Raw genomic sequence first — 15,897 nt, forward strand, 5'->3', positions numbered from 1 at the left:
CATGTACCTGAGTATATCTACTGCAAAGTTTGTCAGATATGCTCACTGACATAGCTTGCCCAAATGTAGTGTTTGTATTAAAAAAAATGAATAAATAAATACTGACACACTTCAATGTCAACGTTTAATCTAAATAAATTGATTTTATTAATATTTACAGGTTCAAATGGTGGAAGTTGCTCAACAACAAAGTTGCAATACAGAGTCAACACACAGGTGCATTTCAAAGTTTATATGAAGCATGTAACAGTCAGCATCATATTGTTCAACAAAGGCATTCAATAGTTTGGTTACAGTAAAGTCAAGAAGTTAAGTCAAACTCTAAAATCAGTGCCTTTGGTTGCTGGGGACAGGGAGGTTAAAAAGCCATAGTGCACAATGTCAATGTTTATGGAGATAAACAAATCATCTATAAACTTGAACAATGACTGAATCAAATGATATGAACAATTGATCTGTTTAACACTTTCTCACGCATCCTCAACGAGGGTTGCAGGTGGGTAGGGTGCCTGTGCACCAGGGGCAAAGCTGGTTGTCACTGTTCGGGGCTCCAAACCCTGGCCTGGTCTGACCTGTAGGCTCATGTGGCAGTGTGGAACTGCCCTGGGGGTAGGCCTCTGGTTACAGCCCCAGGCTGGAGCTGGGCAGCCCTTTACTGGAACAGGCAGTCTGAAGGGCAAGGCTGCAGGTTTTACCTCCGGGCGGAGCGAGCCCAAATGCAGGGCCATGTTGTTGTAAAATGGGCCAGAAGGCTGGGCTTATGTGGAGACCAGCTGACAGCATCCCTAAAGCCTGGTGACGCGGAAGGTGATACTGCTCCCTAGCCACCATGGGGAAGCGGGGAGGAGAGTGTAGTCTGGAGTAGGACTGGGCCACAGGAGGGGCTGAGGAACAGGAAAGAGAGGAAGCATCGCTGGGTTCCCTTAGCGGAGAGATGTCACAGTGTGTTTTGGAGGGCTCGTCCTTGGGCTTGGCCTCCTCCAGGCTCTGCTCGCGGCACAAAGGGGAATAACGCTGACCCTTGCGGAATTTTGCTCTTCTGTTTTTGAACCATACCTGTGGAATGAAATGTAACGGGGTATTAGAGTCTGGAAATATCATGGAAGGATGTGACAAATTAGTGTAACTTTATGCAATAGGTCGCGCGAACACACACACAGAGAGAGTATGACGTTTACAGACACAATGCATCAGTTACTTACTGACCTGAATGCGTGCCTCTGGCAGATTTATGCAGAGAGCCAGTCTCTCTCTCATACCCACATCTGGGTACTGTGTTTGCTGGAAAGCCTTCTCCAGGGCCTGCAGCTGAGAAACCGTGAAGGCCGTTCTACTCCGACGTTGTTTCTGCTGGTTTCCATAACGAGCCTCCAGAATCAATTCTGTTGGATCAAATTAGTTAAACTCAATAAGTAACTAAGTAATAAGAAGTGCGGCACAAAAAATGCTAAACAGTCCGTGATGAGGGCAGTAATATGATAATATTGTTTCCTTGGAGTGAGGGTCGAGCTTCAACCCGTGGAAACAGACAACTTATTATTTACAGGCTTTATCCTAGGCTACCTGTTTGAATTTGTAACGTACCTGCTAGCCTCTCAGCAACAGAAAAGGCATGCGCAGAGGGACTAGGTGACGAGCACATCTGGTACTCTTCCGCCATCTGGTGGTGAAGGTTGAAAAACACGGAGTTGGCGTTGTGCATTGGATAGACTCCTGTGTTGTTTGATCCTCCACAAAAATTCAAGGAATTCATAGCGCTGCTGCGTGTAAGAACAAGAATTGTGTTAATTGTGCTGCATTTTGTATTATTATTCAACAGGAAGTACTGTAGAAAGAACCCAATATTAAGCGTAGATAACCCTTCCAGTTTTACTGTAGACAGTCTAGTATTTTGTCTTTTAAAACTTAAGTTTCCTTACTCTTATACACCTTACACTTATAAAACAAAAATGTATTTGGCTTGAGTCAAAGTGTAAGCACTTTCATGACGCAAAAATAACCCGTAAAAAGTCCCAGTCGCTAAAATCAATTACAAAATAAATTATTAACAGCAATGCGTAATTTCTAATGATCTATGTCAATCCAATGTACAATGATAGTGCTAGGTAGGCTGTAGAAATATTATTACCTTAAATGTTCCACAGATGCAGATAACCGTTTTTCTGCTGTATATATATATGTTGTCCAATTGATACGAAATTCAGACGTTATCCTCGTACGTTACTACGCTTTGTCGTTGCATGGACGTAATTCTCCGAAAACCATTCTCACCCACGACTATTTAAGAAGCGTTTACTCCAGCAACCCTCAACCATTAGCCAATAGAAAGAAAGGTATTAGCCAGGATTAGGTGGGATGAGGGAGAAGAGGGGGGGTCCGAGGGCTCAAGTTTTTGAAACTATTGAACTTGGGAGATTTACGCCAAGGATCCTTCTCTATAAGAAAGCGTTTCATTCCCTCCCGTTAAAACAATTAAAACAATGTGGTCGGCTAATCTCTGAGGCAGGGCATTAAAATAACAGCCTTTGATTGTCCTCGGCTCTCAGCCTTCATTCTACTACACTCCTGGCTCTGAGCTTCTCCCCTTGGTGGAGGTTTCCTCTGTGATTTGTTTTGCTAACAGGCTCCATATTTTGCCCATAAACTGTCAGCCTGTGAAGTATAATCTAGACATTTCCCATTGAGACCAATTTCCTAAGGTTCAACTGAGCCAAAATCTCAAAGTTCTTCTCACAGAGAACTATTATCCCACTGAAATAATCAAACAGCGAGATGCCCAATAGTATAGCTCCACAAAACACAAATACACACACAAACACACACACACATATTCATGTTTCATGGTACATCAAGCTAATATAAATGTAAATGGATGCACATGTACAATTAAAGAGTAGTCCTATAGTATTGTAGTGTGGCTATATACTGGCAAGACTGTCCAAATGTCAGAATACAACATATAGTATCCCACCGATCCTGCAGTACAGTAGGTCGTAATATGTTTATATTTCTTTGACACTTGCATAGCCGGTGGAAAAAAATGGGTGTTTGGAAAATGGGTGTTATAATCTTCTTTTCCTCATCGTCCATACTGGCTTTGGCATGCCCACAATGTGCAAAAGCATAAGACTTTCCAATAAGATCATCTCCAGTAATCTCCCCACTGTATTTCAAGGCTGGGGTGTTAGAGATGTAAATTCCTTGAAGACTGGGTTGAGGTCTTCAGCGTAGAGAGCAATGGCAGTCAGAGTGATAGATTACACTTCCCACGAGTATCAGGAGTGTCCCAGAATTCAGTCTGTTTTAACCCTAATAGCGAGGTAATGCCAGCACCAACGATGCCAGCCACTTGCAGGAGAAGAAGCCATTGCAGATCAGTCTAAAGAACCACATGCCCAAGCATTGTATCTGAGATTCAATCCTGAGGGCTTTGTTTTCCTCTTATGAGTCAGAGGATGAAACCACGGCCATTTTGAACACTGATCTTGTGCGGTATCAAGGAGGGGGTAAACCTGTTGGATACGTCAACAAACTGAATCCAGGGTGCAAAAGAAAACAAACAAAAAAAATCAAAAATACATTTCTGTCATTGCATGTGTGTCTAAAGGGTGATTTCTGCAGGCAAACATATGATCCATCATCTATGACCAGGTGGAATGAATCTGGATGAATGTGCTCATACTTGTACATGTCCATTCAGACTCCTAAAATATGTGGAACCTTCTTTTTTGTTTTCTTTCCCCGGCTTTTTTCCCCCAATTCTTTTCGCTGTTCTTGGCTGTCAAGCTATATTAGTGTCCGATAGAAATAAGTCATTTAGAAGAGGCTGTGTAGGCCAGCCCCTGAACCCCACTAAAAGCTCCAGGATTAGGTCCCAGAGGCCTTTGTCTCCTCAACCGGCAGGATTAGGGGAGATTTACTGCAAAAGAAAAAAAGTAGTTATTTCATGGCACTTTCATGATGAAACCTGGCCAAAGCTGTGTTGGCTGGGGGGATTATAGGCACACAAAGAGTGTGGTTGTGTGCGACCCCCTCCCCTCTGCCACCACCCCGGCTCCTCGCCCCCCCGGATCTCTTCTCCTCGCCAGGCAGGGACCCCCCCCACCCCCACCCCCCCGCCCTCTCCTCTCCGAGGTGTCCCTCTAGATGAGTGATGTTGTCTCTGATCAGGCCCCCTCCGATCACAGTCATGCAGCGGCCTGCTCTGCTAATTGCTTTGTTTGTTTTGAGCCCCTCGCAGGCTGCCCTTTCGAATCCGACAAGTCGACTGATCTCGACCCAGGCCACTCTCATCCCCAACTTTCATGACTCGAAGCCATCGAGAAATGAGATCAAATTGGAAATATTTAAGTACTGTCCTTTGGCTTTCATCTACATGTTAAATACATACCGGTAAGGATTCAGTACTGCTGATGATTAGGATTACTGTACTGTAGGTGTGGAGGTAGAATAGGAGTTAGAGGCTTGCTGTCCCTCCCGTAGAGTTTAAAACGGCTTAAAGGAGTTATCCTCTTCCTGGAGGATCCACTTACAAATGCATGGATTACAGGCACTAACAGACAAAGGTTATGCTCAACAAGTCACATCGCTGACAACAGTCTTAGCTCCAAGCAGGTGAGAACTTGTGGGTTTAATAACTGCTCCTTTAAGATGATGGGGAATTACTGGGAATGGCTTTGGAAATGGGAGAAATACATAATTACAATGAACATGTTGTTAAATACCTTCAATTTTCTGTGTGACATATTTAGCAGACATGAACAACTGTCTTTCCAGGACAGTATAATCTAGTTTAAAAACGAGTGGCCCATTACAGTAAATTGAGCTTTAATTTTTGTCTTTTTTTCTCTTGCAAGGTTTTATAAGCTTATTTCAATTAATAACAGGCATGCCCATTTGGTCCTCAAACTATTTTGTCAAAAGGTTTGTTTTTGGACATCAATTCCTCTTTCTAAAAGCTACAGGGGTTCAACAAGAAGATGAGTGGGGCCTGGTTTTGTGGGTGAAAAGTACCACCGTGTTTTTTTTAATGTCTCCTGTTTAACAGATGTTTCAGTTAGAGAACAGCAGTTGGAGAAGCACACCCCCCCCCCTCCCCATACACTACGGCTTTCTCTTCTTCGCTTTCTTTAATTACTTATCAATAGTGGAAATTTGTATTGACAAGGACCTGTCAAGAAGGGAGCTTTGTAGTTGTCAGTTATCTGTGGGGTAGCTGCTCAGAGGACAGCCCCCTTGGACACCAACTGGATCGAACGGCACAAACACAATTGAGGGGCTTTCAGGCCTGCCATGTTAGGAAAGGGGCTCAGGGACCCACAGAAAGCGGGTAAGGGGGCTAAGGACTTCTTCATTGGGGGAAATCGATGGGGCCGACTGGCCTTTGACCTGCGGGGGACAGCGGGAGCGGGCGGAAGGTCACTAGCCCCTCTTAAGCCCCAGTGAGTTCCAGGATCACGCTGGGAGCCTTGGCACTATCTGTGACACACAAACAGCTTAGACCCCCTACAAACACACACATATACACACATACACACACACACATCCAATAATGCAGTTGGATGAATTTCATCTGAGCTATGGACATGAACATGTTTTTTGAATCCATGCTGTTTAACAGTACATAACTCCACTTATGAACATTACGGGGATAATTGTCAAGACTATCATCCCACAATGTTATAAACCAATACATCAAACTGAACTAATCGTTATGAACCTGTGTACGGAACCAACCGGAATCCATTGATTTCACTTTCTGGCCTCTGGTAATTCCAAACTTATGAGTTCCAGAGAGATATCATCGTCGTATTAGTTTCTCATAAGCTCTAGCCCTTCCCCCTGGGAGCGGAACTCCAGGCAAGACCTTAACAGATCAATATGAGACATCGAGTTAAATTCGGTCGTTTAATTGAGCAGCAGGGGTTTGAGTTAATGACCATGAGAAGAAGTGAAGGGGAGAGGCTGGGAGGCTGGGGTCAAGGGTAGAGGCGGAGGGGTTGGAGAGAGGCTGGGCAGAACCAAAGACAGCAAACACAGGACCTTTCAAACAACCCCGCCTTTACCGGACCATAATCCAAACCGTAAATAAAGGCTTCATCAACTTGCAAGCAGCAGATTGAATACAGATTAAGCAACAACAAAAACATTCCATCAACAAGCCATTTCAGAGGGTAAAAACGTTTGACGCCCTTGAACAACGATCAAGTAATTGCATCGGAGGCAAAATAACTTATGGTATGATGTGGAAACAACTGAGATCATTTTGGGGTCGCAGCAGCTGATTGGAGGACATCACTTCAACCTCCCGCCCCAGTGGACGATTAGGGAGATGGATGTGGTCAGTTGTCCTCTCCCCCCAGAGAGCTTAAAGGCACGATGCAGCTCTCTCCCGCCCAGCATGGTGTCAATCTGCGGTCCAATAAGTTCAGCCCTGGACCCCGACACCCCCCCCCCCCCCTCCCCCTCCAACGCCTCCCTCGACCCACGTACCCCTAGCAGTCAGAGGTGATCAGAGAGAGGGCGCCCTGATCGAATTTGATAATGAAGAAGAGCTGGCTAAGCTGCTGCGCCCCACATGCTCAAATCTCTCCTGTACTCCATAAACACTGGGAATCCCCCCCACCCTGTCACTGGAACATTGTGTAGGTATTGATCCTGGGAGACTGGGGTCTTTAATACCTGGGGTCTTTGGCTTGGCTCAGGGAAATGCATGCTGACATGTGACTGGAGGAGCTCAATAGACGACCGGTCGCAAGGAAGAATGGGCCTCTCCCGTTTAGCATTTCTCTCCCGTTTTGGTTCCCTGACACACATCTGCTGAGGAGGAGAGCGACTGGCTGTGCACCTGCCGGGAGTGTCAGGGTCCGGGATACATGAGGTACCCAAGGTTCAGACTATGGTAAAAAAAATATATAATATATATATACATATATATAAATCCTCCCTCTCTCCAAATGGGAGATCTATCTATGTCCTCGAGGTACCATTAAAGCCTGCGGTTCATTAAAACTCTCATGCTTGTTATGGGGCTGGTGAGGATGGGGCCCACATTGTACAATAAACGCTCACATAAAAGCTGTTAAAGTATACAGCCCAACAGTTCTTCCTGACCAACAGCACAGGTGTAAAAGAAGACGACTAACGACATAGAACAAAGTTTAAATGTTTTATTAGCAAAAAACACACAACCAAAAAAACGATACAAAAAGGACAACTAGCAACCTTTGTACACCTCAAGTTTTTTTTAACCATCAAGTATCAAACGCAAACCGACATAAGGTAGAGCATATACATATATGCTGACTGTATGATTTAAATAACTAGGCCTTATCAATTACTGTTTTTTGCCTTTTCGTTTATAGTGCGGGAGTAATACATACTGTTAGTGTGAATACAACATTTGCGTGATTTTACTTCCATGCAGGGCACATTAAGGATACAGAGAGTAAGAGGATTGAGAGCCATGATCTGTCTGGACACAACACAGTGAACTCGTCCATCACACTGAAATGACAGTATTTCATTAAGCAGGATGGCTAAATCATCCAGCTAAATGAAAAACCTAAATGTATTTCACATAAATAGATTGTTAGGCTAGTGCAGTCAGAAGGTAGCTAGTTGATGTTAGAAATCATCTATTGATCCTGTTTCTACACCCCTCAGTTATCATGTGCTTTCAGAAACTTAACTCAACTTTCATCATACAAAATCTCGCTCACACCCATTATCGACTGTGAAATTCTGGTAAGGGTACACAAATGTTTGGGTTCTAGATACGAACCCTAAGTACGGTATTATGGATCAAGTGTTTTTTCAAGGTAGAAACATTCATGGCTCAACACCCACTACTATACAACGTTGCCACACGGCACGTTGGAACCAAGTCTTTCAAAATGTCCTTTTCTACTGCATTCACCCTACAGGTGAGGTCATGTGGAATCAGCCCAGAGACAATAGATTAAAAAAAAGTGCAAGTAGGGCTGTGAAAGCGTCCGAGCAGCAATGTGGTGGTCTCACCATAACATGGAACAGAACAGGGCCCTAGCAAGTGTCCTCCTCTTCCTGTTACAGAAAAAGGTTTATTCGTGATCCTATAAGGTCCAGACATAAACATTGTTGCTAGTGAAGAAAAAAAAGAAGAAAACATGGAAAAACAATTGCTATACGCTTCGTAAATGAAATACTATGGTAAATAAAAAAGAAACAAAACACTGTTAATCTCTTGCTGCCTCCGAAACAGCCTCCTGTTCTTTTGCAGTCGGTAGAACCCTGTTATAGTCTGGGAAGGTCCTCCTAGCAGGACCCTTAAGAGATGCCCCATTCGGCTTCCCTTCTTCCCGGTCTCACTGTGGTCCTCCCGGTCCAGAGGAACACAGGTGCTCTATCTGTGGGGGGGTTGGGGTCATGAGGTCAGAGGTCATCTCTTCACCTTGGCGTCCTCCTTGATCTTCCAGGTCATCAGCTCCATGCAGGCCCGGGCGTCTTCGCTGGAGTCGTGACCCCCCACTGAGGAAACACACATGGACGTTACTGATCATGTGACCTGCTGAGTGTCTTGATCATCATAGAAACAGAGTGAGCGTACTCTCCAGTGATTCGACCTCAAGTTTAGGTGCCACAAGCACATAACTATAGGTGCACTGGAAGTCGATGTCCTACTCCTCCTGACTGTTTCCTAGCGGTCTACCCAAACTCCAGTCCTGTATGGCTCCACATCTTATCTAATGTCCTCACCGCTGTCCTGGATGATGCGTTTGAGGTGGTCGGCCATGAGGTTCCTCAGGGCTCGTTTGTAGGGGAGTCCCAGGCGGTGAGGGAACACGATGGCCGTGTCCACCACGGTGCTGTGGATGAGCTGGGGACACACACACAGAGAGACGAAACCATCACACCCCGCCTGACTGGACACAACCACCACATAATCAAGTGGAGCATAATGTCAGCATAATGGTATACGAATGTTTAAGGATTGTCTGTGTGTGTGTGTGTGTGTGCAATATGTGTGTGTCTGTGAGTCTGCCTGTTGTGTGTGTTTAGGTCTGTCTGTCTGTGTGTGTGTGTGTCTGTCTGTGTGTCTGTGTCTGTCTGTGTGTGTGTTCCCAACCTTGAGGGCAAACAGGTCGCTCTCCAGACTGTGGCCGATGAGGATGGACTCGGAGCTGAACATGCTGAGCAGCACCGCCTGCACGTCCCGCAGCGTGATGGTGGCGTTCTCCAGATCCTCCTCCGTCACGCCCGAGAACCTGCACACGCACACGCCACTGTCACGACTGTGCTGGTGTGGGACAGAGATACAGACAGAGAGACACAGAGAGAGACAGAGAGAGAGAAACAGAAACAGAGAGACAGAGAGAGAGACAGAGAGAGATACAGAGAGACACACAGAGACAGAGAGAGAGAGACAGAGAGACAGAGAGAGACAGAGAGAGACACAGAGAGAGAGACAGACAGACAGAAAGACAGACAGAGAGAGCCAGAGAGAGATAGAGAGAGAGACACAGAGAGACAGACAGACAGAAAGACAGACAGAGAGAAAGACAGAGAGAGACACAGAGAGAGAGAGACAGAGAGAGAGCAGCTGTGTGTGAGAGGCCTCTCACCGTGTGTTGTAGTCCACCACTCTGCTCTCAGGTTTGACGAACGTGTCGTAGATCACCTTCAGCTCAGAGTTGATGACCGTCACTCTGGTCAGCTCCAGGCCCAGCACTGTGTAACACTGTTCCATGGAGAGAGAGAGAGAGACAGAGAGACAGAGAGAGAGACAGAGAGAGGCATCCATTGCTGAAGAGACATCTGACAGGATTTAAAAGCAACCATCTGGCCTTTCCAATCCGACCACCCACCATCTCACAGTCCAAGGCGAAGACCCCGCCGTTCCCGTCCGGAGGCAGGGACTTGTCGAAGGTCGTCACGTAGCCGTCCAGCGATTCTTTGCGTCCGTCTTGCACGTGTTGCTGTGAACATGCACAAGTAACGTCAAGTAGAAGTCCACCACCACCGCAGGCAAGCTGAGTAGCATTAGAGCATGTAGAGAGTGCAGCAGTGTGTTGCTGGGTTCAGGAGTGGTACTGCCCTCTGGTGGTCAGATGCACTCATTGGCAGGAAACAAAAACACCTTTTAAAAAGGTGACAGAAGTGGTCATTGAGCGAGTGTTACCTTTGCGACCTGGCAGCCTGTAGCACCTACAGCCCCTGAGCAGCAGTTGTAGTTAGTCTCCCATCCTCCTGACACTGTTACACACAAACACGCAATAACATTCAGTTTAGACTCTAACAACAAACATCATATCAATCTGGTTTCCTGCTGATGAAGGGGTCAGCCAGACAGCCAATCACGGACCTTTATGTCTCCGCAGACGGCCCCAGTGGTGATGGCACTCCTCCTTACGAACACAGGACCCGTTGACGTTCAATTTATACTCCGCCCCACACCTGCAGCACACCTTGGAGAAGGCTGTTCACACAAACACACACACACACACACACACAACAACAAAAAGCAGAGCAAGGATGAGGTTTCAGAAACGGACCCTCCCTCATTCTCCAGTCAGAATGTGTCCCACGCGATCACGTCTTATCGTCTCCATGGTGACGCTGGGCCGGTGAGGGTGCAGTATGGGTAATGTAGGCCCCTCACGGTCTGTGTTCTTCTTCTCTGGCACGTTGTGGACGAGGGCGCGGCCCGAGCCCTCGGGGTGGGGCCGGGGGTAGCTGTGTTCCTGCAGCTGCTCCTCCGTCATCAGGTACTCCCTCAGCTTCCTGTACAGGGCGGCGCCTGGAAGGGGGAACGCACATCAGCGCACACACTTCCTGTCTTAGGAGGGGGCCTGGCTAAGTATAGGTCCAGGAGAGGAGAGGAGGGAAGGGAGAAGGAAGAAGGAAACCCCCCCTCTTCCTCTCTCTCTCACTCTCTCACACACACACACTAAACAATGAGCCCAGACCTGCTATGGTGTCCAGGGTGCAGGAGCAACAGCCACATCACCAGAGGGCGCTGTGGGGACAGACACTTACCCATCAGTTTCTCCTCCTGCTGTCTGCCTGTCCTGTTGAGGGTGTAGCTGGTCTTAGCTGCCAGGCGGCCCCCCAACAACTCCTCATGCGACAGGGCCTTCCTGTTCCCCCCCACCCTGACCGCAGGGCTCTCTGTGGAGCAGACACACACACGCGCGCGCGCTGTTTACACCGTCGACACGGAGACTGGCACACAGGTGAACGGCGTGTGACATACTGGGGGCGGGCGAGGAGGGCGTGGTGATGTTGCTGCGTAGTTTCTTCAGCGTGTTCACCGCCACGTTGAGGTAGATGTTCTTGCTGCTGCTCCGCTCGTACACCACCTTCTCCTCGTCCAGAGCCTGTGAACCGTTAACACACACACACACACACACACACACAACAGGAGGGTTGGGTGGAGCTCAGTGGCAGAGCATAACGACAGCAGATCTAGAGGTCGCCGGTTCAAATCGCCCTCTGCATGTCTGCTAAATGGATATATAAATGAAATATGAATTAGACGTTAGTGTGGTGGTATTAGGAGGTGTTGTGTTCTCACCATCTGGAAGGCTAGATCTTCCGTGGGGCAGAACTTCACGCATTCGTCGATGAAGGTGTTGAGGTATCTCTGGCGGACGTTGGTGGGCACCCGAGCCCCAAACTCGGTGGGAATGACCGGACGCTTCATCGCAGTGCTCTGGAGGTGGAAACCCCAAAAAACAGACGTGACCTGGAGAAACGCCCTGCCCAGCCCTCGCCTGGAGCTGTGGGGACAGGCTGAGGCCCTTACCTTCATCGTGGGGGTGTGCGCCACCCTCTTCTGGCCAAACGTGGTGGTGGTTTTGGACAGGATGCCCGCCGAGGTGTGGGCCTTCACAGAGAGGTGCCCGGGGAGGGTCCTGGCGGGCGACAGCACCCGGTTGCCAGCGGGCTTGGCCTCCACAGCACCTACACACACCGACAGGTTTCTCAACAACATGGTCCTGTTTGGTGAACGCTGGCAAAGTAACACCAGGGAGTCTATGTTTGGGTCCTGGTCAACCAGCCTCAAATGAGGGTGTGGTGGAGGATGAGCACTCATACTAGGCTTGGATGAAGACGTAAGCGGGCTGGGGCGATGGGCTACCCTCTTCCTCTCTCCTGGAAAGCTGGGTTTGGGGCTGCGGTTGAGGCTGGGGCTGAGGCTGGGGCTGAGGCTGGGGCTGAGGCTGGGGCTGGCAGAGGCTGTCTTCACAGCGGCAGCCAGCTGGACAGCCTGCTGCTGAGCTATCTGCATGCGGCGGTAACAGATCTCCTGTGCCGTCAGTCTCCTGTAGGGTGCTGGCTTGGGGGCCGCGTCCGTCTAGGGAAGCGAGGGAAACGTCTCGTTGAAACAAGAACCAAGTTCCGTTTTCAGGGGACAGAAAACGTCACGTTTGGAAATGGGATTCAAACTTACGTTGCCTTTGGCTGAGAAGTGAGAGACCCTCTTCTTCTGCCCGGGGAAGAGAGTGGTTAGCGTGCTTTCCGTGTCCTCCTCGTCCTCTGAATCTTTAGAGGGCTGGAGAGAGACACAACTCGGTTACTTCACAATTACAACCGTCATTCCATCACTATACTGACTTCAATAGAGTAACAGACTCAGAGTGAAAAATGGGGGTGACTATTGAGATCTGCTGAAGTTCCGTCACAACGTGCATGTAGGCACATATACTTCCTGGAAGTGTATTGATGAAGCACTTATCACCCACAATGCGAGGCTGCGAGAAGAGAGATCTTATCAGGGTACCTGCTTGGCTTGCCGTCCCTTATCCTCCGTCTTCACGTGCTTGGACTCGTTGAAGATCCGGAGGCACTCCTCCATGGGGTCCGAGTCAAAGTCCAGGTCCACCTGCAGGGTGGAGAAGTCAACGCTGGAGGGGAAGTCCTCGTCCGCCCGCTCGTCCTCCACGCCGCCGTCCTCGTCCTCGGAGGACGAAGGCGTGAGCTCGGAGGCCTTCCTCCTGTTGGCTCCTCCCCTCTTGATGGCGGCAGCCGACCGCCTCACCAGCTTCTCCCCCTCCTCCTCCTCATCGTCGTCCTCTTCCTCGCTCTCCTCCGCGCTCTCGGCCCCGAACAGGTCGGCGTGGCTGAGAGACCTCCGTTTCACCTTGCCCGCTCTCCGGTCGCCGGCGCGGTTGCTCTTCCTCGCCTCGTCACTGGAGGGCATCCCGCGGTTGCCGCCGCCGGAAGCGGCCCCCTTGCTGCCCTTCTTCACCTCTTTCTCTTTCCTACCGCCGTCCAGCTGGCCGTTCCTGGGCTCCTTGTGCTTGTGGGGGTCCCTTTCCCTGTCCAAAGTCTTGACTTTCTTACAGTCCCCTGCTTTCGCTCTCTCCTTCTCTCTCCGACTCGAGTCGCTCTTGGCCTTCTCCGTCTTCCTGCCCCCGCCGTCGTTCCTCTTCTCGTCTCTTCCACATTTGTTGACGGACTTCTCTCTCGGCTTGCTCTTCTCGCCCTCTTTCCTACCCTCGCTCCTGCCGTCTCTCTTCGAACCCTGCTGACTCGGTTTCTTCGACACGTTGGTTTTCCTCCCGTCGCCCTTGTCCCCAGTTCCCTTCTCCCTATTACCACCACTACTCTTTTTACCCGTGTCCCTGTCCGCCTTAAGCACCTTCTCCGTTTTACCGCTCTTCGCGTTGCTAGATTTACTAGCTACTTTATCGTCCTCGGTTTTGTGTTTGCGTCGACCAATCTCCTGGTTCTTGCAGTTGTCTGGCAACCCAGGTTCCGTGTCCTCTTTCCCCCCAGGCGGCTCCAGGCTCCTCGGCTTCGACCCGCCCGGCGTGTCCCTCGCCCAGTCCCTCAGCCCGGCCGCCCCAAGGTCGTCAGCCGCCCCGGTGCTGCTCCTCCTCCGCTGCAGGCGGCTGAGCGACGTGGGACGGTACTCCGTCCCCGAGGCCTCGCCGTCGGACTCGGAAAGGCTGAGCGTGTATTTCTGCACGTCGGCACTCGGCCGGAGCGCCCTCATGGCCGTCGGCACGTACTCCTCGTCCCCTGACAGCTTGGGCTTCCTGTTTCCCTCCCCCTTGGAGGCATCCTCCTTCTTGTTCTTCCCGGCCAGTTTGGCCGAATAGTTGGAGAGAGGGTCGTACTCCAGGTCTGTGGATGGTTTCGAGTGGTCCAAACTGTACTTGGATTTAGACGAGGGGGCGTTGAAGGACTTGGGGCTGGGAGGTGGGGAGGGCAGCTGGGGCGTCTGAACCCGAGGCGAGGGCTTCTTCACGGATGCTTTACAAACGGAAGTGGGTACGTATTCTAGAGAACTGGCCCGGTTGTCCTGGCTGTCTGAGTCTAGGGTGTACTTGCTGGCGCAAGGCGTGGGGTTATAATCTGCCGTGGAGTTGATCTGATAGCTGTCTGGGTCGTACGCCAAGTGGGAAGTCTTTGGCTTTCTCGATCCTGCCCGCGACAAACTGGTGGTCGGGTCATATTCCTCAGGTATCGTCTTTGTACGTTTGGCTCCCGCTTTGAGGGACGTGACAGTGGGTTCGTATTCCTCAGACAAAGTCCTTGACCTATTAGCTCCTTTAGTTGAGCTGGGTTCATATTCCTCAGACACAGTCTTCGACCTATTAGCTCCTTTAGTTGAGCTGGGTTCATATTCCTCAGACACAGTCTTCGACCTTTTAGCTCCTTTAGCTGGGCTGGGTTCATATTCCTCAGACACAGTCCTTGACCTATTAGCTCCTTTAGCTGAGCTAGAGGTGGGTTCATATTCCTCAGACACAGTCTTCGACTTTTTAGCTCCTTTAGCTGGGCTGGGTTCATATTCCTCAGACACAGTCTTCGACCTTTTAGCTCCTTTAGCTGGGCTGGAGGTGGGATCATATTCCTCAGACACAGTCTTCGACCTTTTAGCTCCTTTAGCTGAGCTGGCGGTGGGGATGTACTCCTCATCGCCAATGCGGGACAGTTTCCTCTTCTCCCTCTCCACCTCGTTGCGGACCTCCGCGATGGCCCGGTTGACCAGTTCCAACTCAAGGACACCCAGGTCCGCTGATGCGGTCCCGGAATCTCCATTCCCTTGGTCTTTGGGCCTTACCACGTCCGGGTTTAACGGGTCGTAGCCTTGTTCTGCACACAGTCAATAGACACAGCGGAGATCAACACAAAACCGCAAAAACAAATAATTGGATCCACTACCACAGCACATTAATGTGTTTCATTCATATTAAAATGTAATTATCGTGTATACGAACCATACACCGATAACTGTAAGTGATCTACTGGACAGTTCAGCAGCTGTAATCAAGCTACCTCTAGATAACAAAAGCATGGTAGGACCGCTACAATGGAATGACTGTCCAACTCCACAACAGAAAGCTAGCTACCTAGCTTTAACTAGCACAACGGAATGAAACGCACCTTTGTGTTTGGCGTTAAGTTCTTCTGGTTTTCTAGCGTCACTTGCTGCATTCGACGCTCGTCTTTGTTTACTGTGTCTAAAGTGACAGTATGGTCTTTTACATTCATCTTTGTCGCTTTTCCCCTTACAATATTCGCTGTAAAATGGGCAGTCAATCCCACGGAAGAAACCGGTGGAGCGCAACATCGTTCCCACAGACCTGTCTCATACCCGCAGGGCCAAGACGGATCTAAAACGCGATTGTTTTAGTTGATATAGCTGGGAAAACCGCCCATCAAGAGATCTAACCTGCAATTTGACAATAACAATGTCTCTACGACGCCATGTTGGACAGCCAAAGAAAACTGTCGCAAAAAGCCCCACACGTCGCACATGCCTACGTCATTTAGAATGCTTTGTATCTGCCTGTTCCTAACAATCTCTAAGCATTCACCCGTGGTATAGTAATGCATATTTGAATGATGTAGACAGGTTATTGGTAACTCAACTAATGTGCATAATACATTGCATTAGATGTC

At 49.1% G+C, this 15,897-nt stretch overlaps 2 protein-coding genes across 3 annotated transcripts; both read right to left on the reverse strand.

Moving 5' to 3' along the window:
• Positions 1 to 189: 189 nt before the first annotated feature.
• On the reverse strand, positions 190 to 2,251 carry zgc:101100 (uncharacterized protein LOC445169 homolog). Of its 2 annotated transcripts, none has more exons than XM_047013853.1 (4): positions 2,129 to 2,251; positions 1,585 to 1,757; positions 1,207 to 1,382; positions 190 to 1,056 (listed from the first exon to the last, which is right to left on the reverse strand). In XM_047013853.1, exons 2-4 carry the CDS (start codon positions 1,751 to 1,753, stop codon positions 622 to 624), a joined length of 780 nt encoding a protein of 259 aa, XP_046869809.1. In that variant the 5' UTR covers positions 1,754 to 1,757; positions 2,129 to 2,251; the 3' UTR covers positions 190 to 621. The 2 variants fall into 2 exon arrangements, with proteins under 2 accessions (XP_046869809.1, XP_046869808.1); XM_047013852.1 differs by having other exon boundaries at positions 1,585 to 1,760; positions 2,129 to 2,233.
• Positions 2,252 to 7,155: 4,904 nt separating this feature from the next.
• Positions 7,156 to 15,721, reverse strand: rexo1 (REX1, RNA exonuclease 1 homolog). The gene is made up of 16 exons (XM_047013867.1): positions 15,379 to 15,721; positions 12,764 to 15,087; positions 12,434 to 12,535; positions 12,079 to 12,337; positions 11,786 to 11,943; positions 11,555 to 11,692; positions 11,234 to 11,357; positions 11,017 to 11,148; positions 10,640 to 10,777; positions 10,343 to 10,456; positions 10,160 to 10,233; positions 9,846 to 9,956; positions 9,603 to 9,718; positions 9,107 to 9,245; positions 8,737 to 8,857; positions 7,156 to 8,508 (listed from the first exon to the last, which is right to left on the reverse strand). The coding sequence occupies exons 1-16, from the start codon at positions 15,563 to 15,565 to the stop codon at positions 8,420 to 8,422; spliced, it is 4,326 nt and encodes a 1,441-aa protein (XP_046869823.1). The 5' UTR covers positions 15,566 to 15,721; the 3' UTR covers positions 7,156 to 8,419.
• Positions 15,722 to 15,897: the final 176 nt, after the last annotated feature.

This window comes from Hypomesus transpacificus, unplaced genomic scaffold, assembly GCF_021917145.1.
Source record: "Hypomesus transpacificus isolate Combined female unplaced genomic scaffold, fHypTra1 scaffold_205, whole genome shotgun sequence".
Classification (NCBI taxonomy): Eukaryota; Metazoa; Chordata; class Actinopteri; order Osmeriformes; family Osmeridae; genus Hypomesus; species Hypomesus transpacificus.

Bases quoted from the DNA above. Each gene is read 5' to 3' on its own strand.
- zgc:101100 (XM_047013853.1), bottom strand. From the start codon at position 1,753: ATGAATTCCTTGAATTTTTGTGGAGGATCAAACAACACAGGAGTCTAT. The intron at 1,383-1,584 runs GTACGTTACAAA...TTGATCCAACAG, and splicing joins TGTTGCTGAGAGGCTAGCAG to AATTGATTCTGGAGGCTCGT. The intron at 1,057-1,206 runs GTCAGTAAGTAA...TTCATTCCACAG, and splicing joins TGCCAGAGGCACGCATTCAG to GTATGGTTCAAAAACAGAAG.
- rexo1 (XM_047013867.1), bottom strand. From the start codon at position 15,565: ATGTTGCGCTCCACCGGTTTCTTCCGTGGGATTGACTGCCCATTTTAC. The intron at 9,957-10,159 runs GTAACACTCGCT...GCATGTTCACAG, and splicing joins CAGGCTGCCAGGTCGCAAAG to CAACACGTGCAAGACGGACG. The intron at 9,719-9,845 runs GTGGGTGGTCGG...TCCATGGAACAG, and splicing joins TCGCCTTGGACTGTGAGATG to TGTTACACAGTGCTGGGCCT.